General features: G+C 44.0%; 1 protein-coding gene across 1 annotated transcript in view; it reads left to right on the top strand.

The window, feature by feature from the left end:
- LOC126091307 (uncharacterized) overlaps positions 1-19,676 on the top strand; it is a 579,675-nt gene that overhangs the window by 521,188 nt on the left and 38,811 nt on the right. The window contains exon 5 of the mRNA XM_049907051.1: positions 18,273-18,378. Coding sequence (XP_049763008.1) covers positions 18,273-18,378 — 106 coding nt within the window. The remainder of the gene's footprint in view (positions 1-18,272; positions 18,379-19,676) is intronic.

The following is a 19,676-nucleotide window of genomic DNA, read 5'->3' as shown; positions in this document are numbered from 1 at the left end:
CGCTTCGCCGCCCCCGGCACGGCTGCGACTTGAGAAAGCCGCACAACCGCGCCAACTGGCGACGTGCGGGCCGCCACACCGGACACAAGTCGGCAAAGCGTTGCTGCCGCGGTCGCAGGCGCGGCTGTCGTGCTCGCCTGAGCACTTGACGCACCGCGCTGCGTTGCGGCAATACTTCGCTACATGGCCCTCGCCCTGGCACCTGAAGCACTGGGGCAGAGGGTCCATGGCGGTCGGGAGAGCCTCCGTCGTCACCGGGAAGCCCAGCAACTTCCGCAAGTCGAAGATGTCACTCCCGCCGTCGACCGTTTGCACGGTCACGGCATAGAGCGGCGCCCTCTTCCTGTTGGTCCGGTTGTGCAACCTTGCGGTTGCGCAGCCAAACCCGGCTCGCAGCAGCCCTTCCCGGACCGCTGCCTCGTCACAGCACCATGGCAACCCCCTGAGGAGTGCCTTGGTCGTCTTCATCCTTCCGACGGAAGGAGCCTTATCACGCGCCGGCGGTGCGTCGACGACGTGGTCGGCCACTGCGACCTTGATCGCCCTGTGGTCGGCCACGTTTGCAGCTCGAACGCAGATCAGCGAGTCTGTATCGACAGACTCGTAGACCACCTCGTTCCGAGCGCAATTCGTGATGGTGTCGAACAGCGCTGTCCACGCGCCTTTGCACTTGACGTACAAAGGGGGAGCAGGCCGCGACTCGTCTTCACGGGAGTTCCTCGCATGGTCGGCAGACTCGGTGAGTCGCACAACCGAAGGACCCTTCGTAGCGGCAGGTTTCCTCTGCGCACCCTTCTTTCCCATGCTGCGAGGCGCGGAACACGACAATTTGCACGCGTTGTAATAACAACGCACGACAATCTGCTCTCCGCGGCGCCCACAGCACAGAAAACCTCTTCACGAGCTCTCAACGGCCGAGTAGGCTAAGCGCGCAACGGCAGCGATGCGCTCGCCTCGCCAGCTCAGGCCGCTCTGGGTTTGGAGCCGAGTGGAAGGCTTAAACCAGAGGCTCAGACGATTCTGCGGAGATCTGGGATGCAAATTTCTCGACCTCCGCTATCGGGTGGAGAAATGTAGGGTCCCCCTGAATAGGTCAGGCGTGCACCACTACACGCATGAAGCGGCTACAGGGGTAGCGGAGTACATGTGGAGTGCACATGGGTTTTTTAGGTTAGATAATTCCCTCCCTAGGCCCGACAAGACGCCTCCTGAGACGCGGCAAGGTAGGAGTAGGCAAAATGCAACAGGGAATAACAATATTAATGTGCTAAAAGTAAGCCGGCCGAAGTGGCCGTGCGGTTCTAGCGCTGGCTCTGCAGCTGTTGTGGCTGAGCACCTGAAGGATAATTTGGAAAATATTTCGAGTAGATTTCCCCACCATGTTATAGTTCTGGGTGGAGATTTTAATTTGGCGGATATAGACTGGGAGACTCAAACGTTCATAACGGCTGGCAGGGACAAAGAATCCAGTGAAATTTTTTTAAGTGCTTTATCTGAAAACTACCTTGAGCAGTTAAACAGAGAACCGACTCGTGCCGATAACATATAAAACCTTCTGGTGACAAACAGACCCGAGCTATTTGAAACAGTTAACGCAGAACAGGGAATCAGCGATCATAAAGCGGTTACGCCATCGATGATTTCAGCCGTAAATAGAAATATTAAAAAAGATAGGAAGATTTCTCTGTTTAGCAAAAGTGACAAAAAGCAGATTACAGGGTACCTGACGGCTCAAAACAAAAGTTTTGTCTCAAGTACAGATAGTGTTGAGGATCAGTGGACAAAGTTCAAAACCATCGTACAATATGCGTTAGATGAGTATGTGCCAAGCAAGATCGTAAGACATGGAAAAGAGCCACCGTGGTACAGCAACCGAGTTAGAAAACTGCTGCGGAAGCAAAGGGAACTTCACGGCAAACATAAACATAGCCAAAGCCTTGCAGACAAACAAAAATTACGCGAAGCGAAATGTAGTGTGAGGAGGGCTATGCGAGAGGCGTTCAATGAATTCGAAAGTAAAGTTCTATGTACTGACTTGGCAGAAAATCCTAAGAAACTTTTGTCTTATGTCAAAGCAGTAGGTGGATCAAAACAAAATGTCCCGACACTCTGTGACCAAAATGGTACTGAAACAGAGGATGACAGACTACAGGTCGAAATACTAAATGTCTTTTTCCAAAGCTGTTTCACAGAGGAAGACTGCACTGTAGTTCCTTCTCTAGATTGTCGTACGGGTGACAAAATGGTAGATATAGAAATTGACGACAGAGGGATAGAGAAACAATTAAAATCGCTCAAAAGAGGGAAGGCCGCTGGACCTGATGGGATACCAGTTCTATTTTACACAGAGTACGCGAAGGAACGTGCCCCCCTTCATGCAGCGGTGTACCGTAGGTCTCTAGAAGAGCGTAGCGTTCCAAAGGATTGGAAAAGGGCGGAGGTCATCCCCGTTTTCAAGAAGGGACATCGAACAGATGTGCAGATATCTCTAACGTCGATCAGTTGTAGAAATTTGGAACACGTATTATGTTCGAGTATAATGACTTTTCTGGAGACTAGAAATCTACTCTGTAGGAATTAGCATTTGTTTCGAAAAAGACGGTCGTGTGAAACCCAGCTCGCGCTATTCGTCCACGAGACTCAGAGGGCCATAGACACGGGTGCACAGGTAGATGCCGTGTTTCTTGACTTCCGCAAGGCGTTTGATACAGTTCCCCACAGTCGTTTAATGAACAAAGTAAGAGCATATGGACTATCAGACCAATTGTGTGATTGGATTGAAGAGTTCCTAGATAATAGAACGCAGCATGTCCTTCTCACTTCCGAAGTGAGAGTAATTTCAGGTGTGCCGCAAGGGGGTGTCATAGGACCGTTGCTATTCACAATATACATAAATGACCTTGTGGATGACATCGGAAGTTCACTGAGGCTTTTTGCAGATGATGTTGTGGTGTATCGAGAGGTTGTAACAATGGAAAATTGTACTGAAATACAGGAGGATCTGCAGCGAATTGACGCATGGTGCAGGGAATGGCAATTGAATCTCAATGTAGACAAGTGTAATCTGCTGCGAATACATAGAAAGATAGATCCCTTATCATTTAGCTACAAAATAGCAGGTCAGCAACTGGAAGCAGTTAATTCCATAAATTATTTGGGAGTACGCATTAGGAGTGATTTAAAATGCAATGATCATATAAAGTTGATCGTCGGTAAAGCAGATGCCAGACTGAGATTCATTGGAAGAATCCTAAGGAAATGCAATCCGAAAACAAAGGAAGTAGGTTACAGTACGCTTGTTCGCCCACTGCTTGACTATTGCTCACCAGTGTGGGATCCGTACCAGACAGGGTTGATAGAAGAGATAGAGAAGATCCAACGGAGAGCAGCGCGCTTCGTTACAGGATCATTTAGTAATCGCGAAAGCGTTACGGAGATGATAGATAAGACTCTGCAGGAGAGACGGTCAGTAGCTCGGTACGGGCTTTTGTTAAAGTTTCGAGAACATACGTTCACCGAAGAGTCAAGCAGTATATTGCTCCCTCCTACGTATATCTCGCGAAGATGGTTCAAATGGCTCTGATCACTATGGGACTTAACATCTGTGGTCATCAGTCCCCTAGAACTTAGAACTACTTAAACCTAACTAACCTAAGGACATCACACACATCCATGCCTGAGGCAGGATTCGAACCTGCGACCGGAGCAGTCCCGCGGTTCCGGACTGAGCGCCTAGAACCGCTAGACCACCGCGGCCGGCTATCTCGCGAAGAGACCATGAGGATAAAATCAGAGAGATTAGAGGCTACACAGAAGCATACCGGCCATCCTTCTTTCCACGAACAATAAGAGACTGGAATAGAAGGGAGAACCGATAGAGGTACTCAGGGTACCCTCCGCCACACACCGTCAGGTGGCTTGCGGAGTATGGATGTAGATGTAGTTTTTCGGGAGATACTTTATCGGGAAGTGATGGTCTGAAATCGTGATTGGATGGAGGTTTTTCAAAATAAGATTTTTCTACCGGATACTCACAGTTGAGCAGCGAGTGAAAGGTACTTAGCTAAAGGTTGACAGTTATTTTTCTTGCTGGTCTCCAATTACCCGCCGGAATGGCTTAAGCAAAGGTGAGGTAGTTGATACCCTGTTAAGTTTTCTCTAATAATTTAGTAATTTTTTGTGGTGTTCTGATAAAGTCTTGTTCAGTTTCTTTAAGCCGGTTTGTATCATACCTTTGACCTTTGTTGCCTTGGAAGGTCCTTCCTGCATATTTTAAAATTCCTGCTACTTTCCTGTGATTTTTTTTGCTACTGTACGTCTCCCATGCGTGTATTGTCTCTTCTATTGCCTGATCACAGGTAATTCCACCACCGCTGTTTCCTCTTTTCTTTCTAGGGAGTTTGTCCAAACTCATAGTGTTTTTCAGCATGTCTGAAAGTTACTTCCAAATCATGATATTTTCTTAATAATTGCTCCCTTGGTGAGTTACAGGTAATTTGGATCAGTTCTGAGTGTTTTGTTCATTTATGTTTTCTTTCTGTTAGGTTGTTGTCTGAGACTGTGGTCTTACTCAAAAGATTTCTTTCTTATTCGTACGTTATGGATTTTGTTAGTCTCCCGCACCACTGTTTTTATTTGTTCGCTTTTCAGACGTTAGAACTGTGGTTTTCCTGAATTTTTAGCTTTGTTGAGCAGTCCATTGAAATGGCGTAGTAGACGTTTCACATGATGTTTAGAGATTTTATTTGTCGTGTCTTTCAGTGACAGCCGAGTAGTAAACGCGACAGACTCTTATCCTGGGCTTGGGTTCGATTCCCGACACTGCCAGGGCGTTTTCCTTGGTGGGAGGACTGGACCGGGTTGTCATCTGTCACCTGAGGAGCTACAAGATTGAGGTGTAGCGGTGCCAAAGTTGAAACGTTGACAACAGTTGGGAGTGTGGTGTGCTGACCCCATGCCCCTCCATAGAGCACCGGCCGGTGTGGCCGTGCGGTACTAAGCGCTTCAGTTTGGAACCGCGTGACCGCTACGGTCGCAGGTTCGAATCCTGCATCGGGCATAGATGTATGTGATGTCCTTAGGTTAGTTAGGTTTAAGTACTTCTAAGTTCTAGGGGACTGATGACCTCAGATGTTGAGTCCCATAGTGCTTAGAGCCATTTGAACCATTTTGAACCTCCATAGAGCGTCGGATGATGAGTGACTGAGGATAAGACCGTCGGTAGACTAGAACGTGATCTTCAGGGCCTGATAGTTAGGTTTCCCAGAAGTTTCCTAACGCATATGAATCTTTTCTATCGTAGTCATTTGTTGGACTGCGTCCATTTATCAGAATGTAAGCCTTGTTTCCAGGTTTAGTCTGATTGTGATTTTTCTTTTTAAAGTTTAGTTGAAGTTTATATATGCCATCATGCAAGATCTGTGTAAAACTTCCAAAAATATGAATGTTGAGCCGGCCGCTGTAGTCGAGCGGTTCTAGGCGCTTCAGTCTGGAACCGAGCGACTGCCACGGTCGCATGTTCGAATCCTACCTCGGGCATGGATGTGTGTGACGCCCTTAGGTTAGTTAGGTTTAAGTAGTTCTAAGTTCTAGGGAACTGATGACATCAGATGTTAACGCTAGGACGCCTAAGGGGGGAGGGGGTTCGTTAAACCCACAATTTTTTTATGTCTCCTGCTTTTGCCCATGTAACTTTCGTACTACATATTCCCTTTGAGATATTGTTTGTCGGCTATTTTATGAAACGTTAGTGTCAATATATCTTATAGAAAATTGCTGCTTTGAAAGAAACAAGAAATAAACTTATTATGGGTCCAACAACCCCCCCCCCCCCTTTGGCTTCCATGCTATAGAAAATTTCCCTTTGTAGGATTTCGTATTTCTCATCTCTACAACAATGCAAGTTAGTTTCTTGTTGGTTGGTATTCTTGATATTCACAACAATGGTTTTACTTTCAGAGTAAGTGATTGTTGATGTCAGTCAGCTGTTATTTATCTTGTAAACCTGCAGTGAGTTAGTGCAGTTCACTACTGTTCACACCCAGACTTAGAAATGACTAAAAGAATACGTGACTCGTCTTTAGAAAGAGTTCTGAATGAAATTTTAGATGAAGATTCTCACTCGAGGAGTGAAAGTGAATATGAGGATGGTGTTACGTAGTATGATTCAGATCGGGAAAGTGATGTGGATGTTAGAGAAGATGAAGATAGCGCAACTTCAGGCAGTGACCATCAGGATGTTATTGTGGCCAAGTCTGGAAGAAGGTACGTAACCACACAGCCTAGAATTCCTCGGAGGTCTGTTGCTAATATAGTAAGAGAGCAGGCAGGAGTGTGTTTGCCATTCACCTGGATAAGCCTTGAAGTTACTGGTTACGCCTGACATCATGGGTGTTATAGTAAAACATTCAAATGAAGAGGCAGTAAGGCGAAATGTTGCTTTGACTAATGAGAAATAATTGTATGCCTTTATAGGTATCCTGATACTTATGGGGACAAATAAGGACAATTCTGTCAGTGTACACGATCTTTGGTCAGACCTAATGGGTCGGCCGGTTTACAAGGGTATTATGGCAAGAGAACGTTCCAAGGAACTTATTGCAGTCATAAGGTTTGATGGCAAAAGTACCCCCCAGCTAAGAAGGGAAGCAGACAAGTTCACAACAATCCGTGATGTTTTCAACAAAGTGAATGATAGCTTTCCACTACTGTATAAACCAGGGGTCCACCTCACCATTGATGAGATGCTCAGCTTGTTTAGAGGGCGCTGCCCCTTCAATGTATTTATGAAGGATAAACCTTTGTTGGGGGGTTGTTTGGAGGAAGAGACCAAACATCGAGGTCATCGGTCTCATCGGATTATGGAAGGAAGTCGGCCGTGCCCTTTCAGAGGAACCATCCCGGCATTTGCCTGGAGCGATTTAGGGAAATCACGGAAAACTTAAATCAGGATGGCCGGACGCGGGATTGAACCGTCGTCCTCCCGAATGCGAGTCCAGTGTGCTAACCACTGCGCCACCTCGCTCGGTATGAAGGATAAACTGGGCAAGTATGGCATCCTTATATGCAGATTGTCCCATATAGTTGACAGATAAGTCTTGAATATGGAACCCAATGCAGGTAATGTTCAGAATTTGTTGAAAGACGAACGGGTTTCAGCAGCTGTCGTCAAACGTCTTGTACCACCTGTGAAAAATACTGGCAGAAATATTACTACAGACCGATACTACACATCGGGGGATTTGGCGGAAGAGTTATACCAAGACTACAAAGTTACCACAGTAGGAACTCTCCAGTCAAACAGGAAGCATATTCCAGACATAATAAAGAACACGTCAAATCGAGAGCTATATTCATCAATGTTCTTGCTCACAGACCCATCAACAGGTAGGCCTCCAGTAACTTTGGTGACCTACAAAGCAAAAACGAAACCAAGTAAAAACTTACTGATGTTGTCAACAATGCACCAAGATAAAGGCACTGTTGGAGGAGAGAAGAATAAAACCGAGATAAATGAATATTATAAGTCCACTAAAGGTGGAATTGATACCATTGATCAAATGGCGTGTATGTACACCTGCAAGAGGGGAAGAAAGAGATGGCCTGTATCTGTATTTTACTCTCTCGTCGACATTTGTGCTATTAATGCAACTATTAATGCAACCGCCATATTCATCCAGCAACATCCAAGATGGAATGAAAAGAAACACAACAAACGGAAACTTTATCTTCTGCAAGCTGGGATGGAAGTAGTGAAATTGCAGGTAGAAGAAAGAAGTGCTAATGCAAGAGTGTTATCTAACCAAACTGTTCAATCAATGGAGACTATTCTACAAAAGAAAATAAAAGAAGTGACAACAGAAGCACGTCAGCTTCCTTCAGGGAAAGGTCAGTGCCATATTTGTGTAAGAGAAGCTAAAACAAAGAAGCAGAAGTACAACAATCTAAGTAAACCATAACAGTATTGTGGACAGTGTCATAAACATGTGTGTAACACACATTAAAAAAAAATTGTGAAGTGTGTCTCTTGCCTTGAAGTTGAGGACTCAGAGTGGTCTATTGTATATGCACACATCTGTATTTTATATTGTAATATGTCAATTTTTTATTCACTCAATCCAATATTTGTAACAATTAACAACATTTATAAACCGATGCCTTAGTTAAAATACATAAACCATTTTGAAAGTTGTAATTTTTCGTCAGTAAACTTATTTAATACCTGTGGGCTCGCCGAACCCCCTCCCCCCCTTTAGGCATCCAAGTTAGAAAAAAAAAGGTTTGGGCGTCCTAGGGTTAAGCCCCATAGTGCTCAGAGCCATTTGATCCTTTTTATGAATGTTGAGCAAAGAAAATATGTGCAGCAATGCGGTCAAACTCTTCGGTTTGTTTACATCATGTAATACACATAGGAGTGGCTAAGTTTGTGCAGCACTGTGTAATCAACATGACTGAAACATATAAATTTTACAAAGTGATTTCTGCCGAAAGATTAAACCCATTAATGCAAATAAGTGTAAGTAGTGCCATCAAGACTTCTTTATGATGTAAATAATGACAGAGGGCTCGCCACATTCAGTGTTTACTTGTTCCGATTTTTCTGTCTTGTCACAGTTACACAACGACCCCCACAGTACTACAAACAGCCCCCAAACACTGTGCACCATCTTATAATGAGATGCTAGGTGACTTGAAATCGGGAATGGTAAAATATAAATTCTACTATCGCAAGAGTCCACTGTTAGGCGTCAACTCGTAATAACCATTCACAGACGGGAGGTGGCAGCACTATCAGTGGAGAGTATATACACTGAGGTGACAAAGTCATGGGATAGAGATATGCACATATACATAAGGCTGTAGTATCGTTTACACAAGGTATAAAAGTGCAGTGCATTGGCGGAATTGTCATTTTTACTCAGCTGATTCATGTGAAAAGATGTCCATCGTGATCATTGCCGCTCGACGGGAATTAACAAAAAAATGGTTCAAATGGCTCTGAGCACTATGGGACTTAACATCTATGGTCATCAGTCCCCTAGAACGTAGAACTACTTAAACCTAACTAACCTAAGGACAGCACACAACACCCAGCCATCACGAGGGAATTAACAGACTTTGAACTCAGAACGGTAGTTGGAGCGAGACGCATGGGGCATTCCCTTAGGAAAATCGTTAGAGAATTCAATTTTACGAGATCTATAGTGTCAATAGTGTACCGAAAATTTTATATTTCAGACTTTACCTCTCACTGCACCCAACACATTGGCCGACGGCCTACATTTAACGATCGAGACAAGCGGCCTTTGCGTAGTCAGTGGTAACGGACAAGCAACACTGCGTGAAATAACTACAGAAACCAGTGTGGGACGTACGACGAAAGTATTCGTCAGGAGAGTGCGGCAAAATTTGGCGTTAGTTGGCCGTGGCATCAGATGACCAACGCGAGTTCTTCTCAAAGAGCACAACATCATCTGCAGCGACTCTTCTTGGCTCGTGACCTTATCGGTGGGACCCTAGGCGACTGGAGGACCTTGTCAGTCCCAGTTTCAGATGGTAAGAGCTGATGGTAAGGTTAGAGTGTGATGCAGACCCCACGAAGTCATAGACCCAAGTTATCAAAAAAGCACTTTGACAACTGCTGGTGGTTCCATAATCATATATGCTATTTGGAGACCATTTGCAGCCATTCATCGACTTCACGTTCCCAAACAACAATGCACCATGTTACCGGACCACAACTGTTCACGACTGCTTTGAAGAATTCTGGACATTTCGAGTGGATGATTTATTTTGCCACTCAGATAGCCCAACATGAATCTCATTGCACATTTATGGGATATAATTCAGAGGTCAGTTCGTGCATAAACTCCTGCACCGGCAACGCTTTCAGAATTATGGGCGGGTATAGAGGCAGCATGCCTCAGTATGTCTGCAGGGGACTTCCAGCGACATGTTGAATCCATGCCACGGCGAGTTGCAGCACCATGCCGGACAGAAGGGGATCCTACACGGTATGGATTGTTTCTGGAAGAAACCAAACAGCGAGGTCATCAGTCTCATCGGATTAGGGAAGGACGGGGAAGGAAATCGGCTGTGCCCTTTCAAAGGAACCATCCCGGCATTTGCCTGGATTTGCCAGGAACGAATTAGGGAAACCACGGAAAATCCAAACCGGGATGGCTGGACGCGGGATTGAACTGTCGTCCTCCCGAATCCGAGTCCAGTAGGAAGCAGTATCTCATGATTTTTGACACGTCAGTGTATGTTGTAGGCATCATTAATGAAATGATTTTTGGAAATTGCTCCCCTAAGGGAGTGAAACAAGGGTTGAAAAGGTTTTGAAAATATGCCGCTATGAAGGCAATTTCGAAACTACAATTACTAAAAATGGTATTTGGTTTCTCGGTCAGAAATAAAATTAAAAAAAAAAAGTTGACGAAAGAAAATTCGCAACACCAAAAAATTATTGATGTAGGATAATGAAATTTTGGGATACTTTTGTGTAGGTAACATATTAAAGTGATTAAAATTGCAAGATCTCAGGTTAATGTAAGCGCGAAATAAGTTATTGCAAATGTGAAATGCTGGTACATTAATAACCAGTGTAACCAACAGAAAGTGGAATGAAAGCATGCAAACGTGCACGCATTGTGTTATACAAATGCCGGATATCAGTTTGTGTGACGGAATTCCACGCCTGTTGCACTTGGTCGGGCAATACAGAGACGCGTAATGTTGTTTGTGGACGACACTGGAATTGTCGTCAGATGATGTCCCTTATGTGCTCACTTGTACACAGATCCAGTGATCGAACAGACCAAATCAACATGTCGACACTCTATAGAGCATGTTGGGTTGTGATAGTGGTATGTGGGCAAGAGCTATCCTGCAGAAAAACACCTCCTGGATTGCTGTTCATAAATGGCAGGACAGCAGGTCGAATCACCGTCATAGAAATGGCACCTCAGACCATAACTCCAGGTGTAGGTCCAGTGTGTCTTTCACATAGACAGGTTGGTTGCAGGCCCTCAACAGGCCTCCTCGTAATCAACACATTGTCATCACTGACACGTAGGCTGAAACACCTTTCATCAGCCGACACAACAGACCTCCACCCTGCCCACCAATGAGCTCTCGCTTAACACCATTGAAGTCCCAAATGGAGGTGATTTGGGACCAGTGGAATGCACGCTACAGGACGTCTGGCTCGGAGCTGTCCTTTAAATGGCCGATATCTAACAGTTCGTTGTGTGACTGTGGTGCCAACTGCTACTCAGTTTGCTGCTGAGATGCAGTATGATGCGCCAGAGCCATACGCCGTGCACGATGGTTATCCCTCTCTTGCGGCCGTACATTGTCGTGACCATCGCTGTCAGCAATCATGAATAGTGGCTACCTTCCAGCCAAGTCTCTCTGCAGTGTCAGAAGGAACATACAGCTTCTCGTAGCCATAGTAAACGACCTCGTTGAACTTAGTGAGGTGTTGCCTTTAGACATTATTGACTAACATCGACTCACCACGTCCAGTCTAAAAGATAACTCAAGCTCACAACCGTTGCAGCGTGTATTTAAAGCAAACCTGATCTGCATCCTGATTGTGGCGCTACCCGCGCAGCTCTTATGCGACTCGCGCGAAAATTGAATAGAGAACATCTTCGTATTGTAGAAACACGCCTACCAACTGTTGTCTATGTCGCACGACTCCTTCTGAGTGTTGCGGTTTTTTCCCGTAAATGTATGTTTGTCATCTTTTTGTAAATTCAACCTCTAAGTGGGTGAAAGTTGTTTTCGAAAATGTATCACTGTTAAAGAATTAGACAAGGAGCTTCAAAACTATATCTACGAACATTAATATTTGACTTCTCGCTTATAAATAATTAAAATACATGTTCCTGTGTTTTCGGAATTTGAACCCCTAAGCGATAACACAGTGGATGAAGAAATTGGAAATTTGTGGGAAGTTCTTATGAGACCAAAGTGCCGAGGTATTCGGTCCCTAACCCTACACACTACTTACTCTAACTTAAACTAATTTACTCTAAGGACAACACACACGTCCATGCCCGAGGGAGGACTCGGATCTTCGAGGGGGGTGGGGGGGAGGAGCCGCGTGAACCGTGGCAAGGGGCCTGAGACCACGCGGCTACAGGGGATGAAAAGTTTTATAAAAGTATTATGAAAACATTTTTAAAGGTAAATATGTGATAATTTGTATTTGATTTCTCGGTTAGAAATAAAAAAATACGTGTTTCAGTGTCTTTGGAAATCGTACCCCTAAAGGGTTGAAATAGGAGATGAAAGTTTTAATGAAAACATTTCATTATACTGAAACATTTTTAAAGCTAAATCTATGAAAATTGGTGTTTGACTTCTAGGTTAGAAATAAAGAAATATGTGTTACGGGATAAAAGTTTTTGTGAAAATATCACCACAACAACGTCACAGGCACGATTAACCAAACCTCCAACTCCAGCTACTAGAATATCTTTTTGATGAAGTACGTTCAGACAAGACCATGCTTCTATGGCCTTAATTAACGTGAAAAGTTTAGAGAGGGTTGTCTGATTTGTGAACGAAATCAAAGAGAGATATTCAACAGTCACCACGACGACCCCCCCATGAACCATGGACCTTGCCGCTGGAGGGGAGGCTTGCGTGCCTCAGCGATACAGATGGCCGTACCGTAGGTGCAACCACAACGGAGGGGTATCTGTTGAGAGGCCAGACAAACATGTGGTTCCTGAAGAGGGGCAGCAGCCTTTTCAGTAGTTGCAGGGGCAACAGTCTGGATGATTGACTGATCTGGCCTTGTAACATTAACCAAAACGGCCTTGCTGTGCTGGTACTGCGAACGGCTGAAAGCAAGGGGAAACTACAGCCGTAATTTTTCCCGAGGACATGCAGCTCTACTGTATGATTAAATGATGATGGCGTCCTCTTGGGTAAAATATTCCGGAGGTAAAATAGTCCCCCATTCGGATCTCCGGGCGGGGACTACTCAGGAGGACGTCGTTATCAGGAGAAAGAAAACTGACGTCCTACGGATCGGAGCGTGGAATGTCAGATCCCTTAATCGGGCAGGTAGGTTAGAAAATTTAAAAAGGGAAATGGATAGGTTAAAATTAGATATAGTGGGAATTAGTGAAGTTCGGTGGCAGGAGGAACAAGACTTTTGGTCAGGTGATTACAGGGTTATAAATACAAAATCAAATAGGGGTAATGCAGGAGTAGGTTTAATAATGAATAAAAAACTAGGAGTGCGGGTTAGCTACTACAAACAGCATAGTGAACGCATTATTTTGGCCAAGATAGACACAAAGCCCATGCCTACTACAGTAGTACAAGTTTATATGCCAACTACCTCTGCAGATGATGAAGAAATAGATGAAATGTATGACGAGATAAAAGAAATTATTCAGGTAGTGAAAGGAGACGAAAATTTAATAGTCATGGGTGACTGGAATTCGTCAGTAGGAAAAGGGAGAGAAGGAAACATAGTAGGTGAATATGGATTGGGGGGAAGGAATGAAAGAGGAAGCCGCCTTGTAGAATTTTGCACAGAGCATAACTTAATCATAGCCAACACTTGGTTCAAGAATCATAAAAGAAGGTTGTATACCTGGAAGAATCCTGGAGATACTAGTAGGTATCAGATAGATTATATAATGGTAAGACAGAGATTTAGGAACCAGGTTTTAAGTTGTAAGACATTTCCAGGGGCAGATGTGGATTCTGACCACAATCTATTGGTTATGAACTGCAGATTGAAACTGAAGAAACTGCAAAAAGGTGGGAATTTAAGGAGATGGGACCTGGATAAACTGAAAGAACCAGAGGTTGTAGAGAGTTTCAGGGAGAGCATAAGGGAACAATTGACAGGAATGGGGGAAAGAAATACAGTAGAAGAAGAATGGGTAGCTCTGAGGGATGAAGTAGTGAAGGCAGCAGAGGATCAAGTAGGTAAAAAGACGAGGGCTAATAGAAATCCTTGGGTAACAGAAGAAATATTGAATTTAATTGATGAAAGGAGAAAATATAAAAAGCAGTAAATGAAGCAGGCAAAAAGGAATACAGACGTCTCAAAAATGATATCGACAGGAAGTGCAAAATGTCTAAGCAGGGATGGCTAGAGGACAAATGTAAGGATGTAGAGGCTTGTCTCACTAGGGGTAAGATAGATACTGCCTACAGGAAAATTAAAGAGACCTTTGGAGAGAAGAGAACCACTTGTATGAATATCAAGAGCTCAGATGGCAACCCAGTTCTAAGCAAAGAAGGGAAGGCAGAAAGGTGGAAGGAGTATATAGAGGGTTTATACAAGGGCGATGTACTTGAGGACAATATTATGGAAATGGAAGAGGATGTAGATGAAGATGAAATGGGAGATAAGATACTGCGTGAAGAGTTTGACAGAGCACTGAAAGACCTGAGTCGAAACAAGGCCCCGGGAGTAGACAACATTCCATTGGAACTACTGATGGCCTTGGGAGAGCCAGTCATGACAAAACTCTACCATCTGGTGAGCACGATGTATGAGACAGGCGAAATACCCCCAGACTTCAAGAAGAATATAATAATTCCAATCCCAAAGAAAGCAGGTGTTGACAGATGTGAAAATTACCGAACTATCAGTTTAATAAGTCACAGCTGCAAAATACTAACGCGAATTTTTTACAGACGAATGGAAAAACTGGAACACGTGAGGCAATACTGACCTTACGACTTATCTTAGAAGAAAGATTAAGAAAAGGCAAACCTACGTTTCTAGCATTTGTAGACTTAGAGAAAGCTTTTGACAATGTTAACTGGAATACTCTCTTTCAAATTCTGAAGGTGGCAGGGGTAAAATACAGGGAGCGAAAGGCTATTTACAGTTTGTACAGAAACCAGATGGCAGTTATAAGAGTCGAGGGGCATGAAAGGGAAGCAGTGGTTGGGAAAGGAGAAAGACAGGGTTGTAGCCTCTCCCCGATGTTATTCAATCTGTATATTGAGCAAGCAGTAAAGGAAACAAAAGAAAAATTCGGAGTAGGTATTAAAATTCATGGAGAAGAAGTAAAAACTTTGAGGTTCGCCGATGACATTGTAATTCTGTCAGAGACAGCAAAGGACTTGGAAGAGCAGTTGAACGGAATGGACAGTGTCTTGAAAGGAGGATATAAGATGAACATCAACAAAAGCAAAACGAGGATAATGGAATGTAGTCAAATTAAGTCGGGTGATGCTGAGGGAATTAGATTAGGAAATGAGACACTTAAAGTAGTAAAGGAGTTTTGCTATTTAGGGAGTAAAATAACCGATGATAGTCGAAGTAGAGAGGATATAAAATGTAGACTGGCAATGGCAAGGAAAGCGTTTCTCAAGAAGAGGAATTTGTTAACATCGAGTATAGATTTAAGTGTCAGGAAGTCGTTTCTGAAAGTATTTGTATGGAGTGTAGCCATGTATGGAAGTGAAACATGGACGATAACTAGTTTGGACAAGAAGAGAATAGAAGCTTTCGAAATGTGGTGCTACAGAAGAATGCTGAAGATAAGGTGGGTAGATCACGTAACTAATGAGGAGGTATTGAATAGGATTGGGGAGAAGAGAAGTTTGTGGCACAACTTGACTAGAAGAAGGGATCGGTTGGTAGGACATGTTTTGAGGCATCAAGGGATCACAAATTTAGCATTGGAGGGCAGTGTGGAGGGTAAAAATCGTAGAGGGAGACCAAGAGATGAATACACTAAGCAGATTCAGAAGGATGTAGGTTGCAGTAGATACTGGGAGATGAAGAAGCTTGCACAGGATAGAGTAGCATGGAGAGCTGCATCAAACCAGTCTCAGGACTGAAGACCACAACAACAACAACACCACGACGAATCTTTTTTATCACAGTTGCCTAGAAAAAGAAATGAATTTTTAATATATTAATTTTTCGCTAACCATAATATATGTTTATCGAATTATTTTTGTTGTAATTACTACGCAAACTAACCTTTATTAATGACAACATAGATATCAAGTTCAAGAGACATTCCATGTACAGGAATATCCATTTGAGACGGTCACGTACACTATTGGTAGATTGTTGATTTGTATGTAATCAGTGTCTGTAAAATATATAAATTCAATTAATTCATTTAAAAAAGTGTGCGAATATTATACGAAGAATTGCTTTATTAAAATTTAATATCCTGTCATCAGGTTAGCTTGAATTGACTAGGTACACTGTTTGCAAAATATGTAGTAGATTAACACATGTACAATGGGCGAAACAACATACAAACTTGATTACAGTAAAAAAAAAATCTGCCTGGGTTATACTGTGTATGTGACCAAAGCAGTGGGCTCTAAGTACTTTTTTTCTTTGTTTTTTTAAATACACATCACTCTTCTGACTGGTTTGATGGCGCCCGCCAAGAATTCCTCTCGTGTGTCAATCTTTGCAATCTCAGATGGGCACTTGCAACCTATGTCCTCAATTATTTGCTGTATGTATTCCAATCTCTGTCTTGCTCTATAGTTTTTACCTTCTACAGCTCCCTCCAGTACCATGGAATTTATTCCGTGATGTGTTAATAGGTGTCCTACCATCCTGTCCATTTTACTTTCCGGTGTTTTCCATGTATTCCTTTCCTCGCCGAATATGCAGAGAACCTCCTCATTTCTTACCTAATGAATCAACGTAATTTTCAACATTCTGCTTCAGCACCACATCTAAAATGCTTAGATTCTCTTCTGTTCCGGTTTTCCCACAGTGCATGTTACACTACCGTACGATGCTGTGTTCTCAAATTAAGTCCTATGTTTGGTACTAGTGGTCTTCTCTTGGCCAGGAACGCCCTTTTTGCCAGTGCTAGTCTGCTTTTTATGTTCTCCTTGCTCCGTCCGTCGTCGGTTATTTTGTTGCCTAGAAGTAGAATTCCTTAACTTCATCTACTACGTGACCATCAATCCTGTTGTTAAGTTTCTCGCTGTTCTCATATATGGTACTTATCATACTCTGTACTCATTAGATTGTTCATTCCATTCAATAGATTCTGTAATTCATCATCACTTTCACCGTCGATAGCGATGTCGTCAGCGAATCTTATCATTGATATCCTTTCATCTCGTTTTTAATCCAAATCGTGAACCCTTCTTTTGTTTCCATCATTACTTCTTCGGCTTATGGGTTGAAAAGTAGGGGAAAAAGACTACATCCTTGTCTTACGTTCTTTTTAATCCGAGCACTTGGTTCTTGATCTAAGGTAATCGAGTATATAAGAAATGCTGTTGACCCCATGAAACCAGCAATAACTGAACGACAGCAGTAAATTGTGGATAACACTGCGAGCTGCGTGGATCAGTATCTCTCCACAACGTTTTCAACACCATATACTGTTCACGTCTCGGCATCTGACTTAAGTTTTGAGGGCTCGCGGGAGAGCGACGGGCACATGCAGAGCCCTCTCGTGACTTTTGGCCACTCTACATCGACATCTACATTTATACGCCGCAAGCCACACAACAGTGTGTGGGGGAGGGCACTTTACGTGCCACTGCATTACCTCCCTTTCCTGTTCCAGTCGTGTATAGTTCGCGGGAAGAACGACTGCCGGAAAGCCTCCGTGCGCGCTCGAATCTCTCTAATTTTACATTCGTGACCTCCTCGGGAGGTATAAGTAGGGGGAAGCAATATATTCGATACCTCATCCAGAAACGCACCCTCTCGAAACCTGGACAGCAAGCTACAGCGCGATGTAGAGCGCCTCTCTTGAAGAGTCTGCCACTTGAGTTTGCTAAACGTCTCCGCAATGCTATCACGCTTACCAAATAACCCTGTGACGAAACGCGCCGCCATTCTTTGAATCTTCTCTACCTCCTCTGTCAACCCGACCTGATACGAATCCCACACTGATGAGCAATACTCAAGTATAGTTCGAACGAGTAAGCCACCTCCTTTGTTGATGGACTACATTTTCTAAGGACTCTCCCAATGAATCTCAACCTGGCACCCGCCTTACCAACACTTAATTTTATATGATCATTCCACTTCAAATCGTTCCGCACGCATACTCCCAGATATTTTACAGAAGTAACTGCTACCAGTGTTTGTTCCGCTATCAAATAATCATACAATAAAGGATCCTTCTTTCTATGTATTTGCAATACGTTACATTTGTCTATGTTAAGGGTCAGTTGCCACTCCCTGTACCAAGTGCCTATCCGCTGCAGTTGGTGGTTCGCGTGTTGAGACAGGTAGTGAGAGTTCTGTGCCCTCCACTGTGTCTTTGGTGTTGCAGGGGCGATGCTGGTGCTCTTGGCGCTGCTGTACCTGGTGCTGTCGTGCCGGGTGCGCTCCACCACCAAGGAGACGCTGCTGCACAACCGCGAGGAGAGCTTCGACAGGTAATACCTCTCCTGTCTTCTCCTGTTACCTGCATGCAGTAGCTGCACACTGGCAACACAGACACTGCTGATGACGAGTGAGGATAACAATGTCATCTGCGAATCTTTTCATTGATAAGATTTTAATTCTACTCTTGAACCTTTCTTTTAATTCCGTCTTTGCTTCTTCGATGTACAGACTGAACTACAGTGTGTGCACTCAATGGAGACCACTGGCGCATCTGAGGCAGCTTGGGGCAAATGGGCAGTGAAAGAAAGTGCTGCGAGAAGACGAGATGTGGATGCTAATTCCTGGCTCTATGCCAGATGCACACAGCTTCATCTGATCGCATCGCAGTTCAGTGAAATAGTACACCAATGTGCACTGGTACCAAGGTTTAGAGAGCCGGGTGATATGGATCCAGTGTCTCTAAGCTGGATCCATATCACCCGGCTTAGAGAGACTGGATCCATATCACCCGGTTATGGGCTGAAACTGAGCGCTAAAAGTACAAGCATCTCCATACCTGTCTACATATCATAGTACGAGGGTCGTTCAATTAGTAATGCCCAAAATTTTTTTCTCAGAACATATATATTGTTAAGAGTCAGAATTTGGTGCCAATATACAGTGCATCAACATATCTTGTCCAAGTCTATTTTTCTACGTAGTCTCCATCGCGTTCTATGGCCGTGCGCCAACGTTGTGGAAGAGCATGTATTCCCTGCTGGTAAAAGCTCTTCTCCTCTAGGCGTAGCCATGTTTTCACTCCATGAGCCGGCCTCGGTGGTCTAGCGGTTCTCGGCGCTCAGTCTGGAACCGCGCGACTAGTACGGTCACAGGTACGAATCCTGCCTCGGGCATGGATGTGTGTGATCTCCTTAGGTTAGTTAGGTTTAAGTAGTTCTAAGTTCTAGGAGACTGATGACCACAGATGTTAAGTCCCATAGTGCTCAGAGCCATTTGAACCATTTTTTTCACTCCATGACTGACACTCTCGTCATCTTCAGTGTGTTCCCCGTAGAGAATCTTTAAGCGCTCTAAAGTGTATAATGGCAACCGCACGATTCAGCAGGTCTGCAGCAGTGGCTGTGACATGGCGTCCAGAGCGTGGGTGATCATGGAACTCTGTTTCTGCCTTTCCTGAGCCTGTAACTTTCTTTAGCCATCGCCCAACTGTACTCCTATTAACTGCAGCATCGCCATACACTGCACACAAACGTTTGTGGATGTTCACAACGGTTTCTTTTTCTACACTCAAGAATTCAATAACAGCACGTTGCTTGTAACGTGACTCGCATGTAGACGCTATTTTAAC

Source organism: Schistocerca cancellata, chromosome 1 (genome assembly GCF_023864275.1).
Source record: "Schistocerca cancellata isolate TAMUIC-IGC-003103 chromosome 1, iqSchCanc2.1, whole genome shotgun sequence".
Taxonomy (NCBI): domain Eukaryota; kingdom Metazoa; phylum Arthropoda; class Insecta; order Orthoptera; family Acrididae; genus Schistocerca; species Schistocerca cancellata.
Note: the sequence above shows the minus strand (reverse complement) of the source record. Positions and strands in the feature narration are given on the sequence as shown.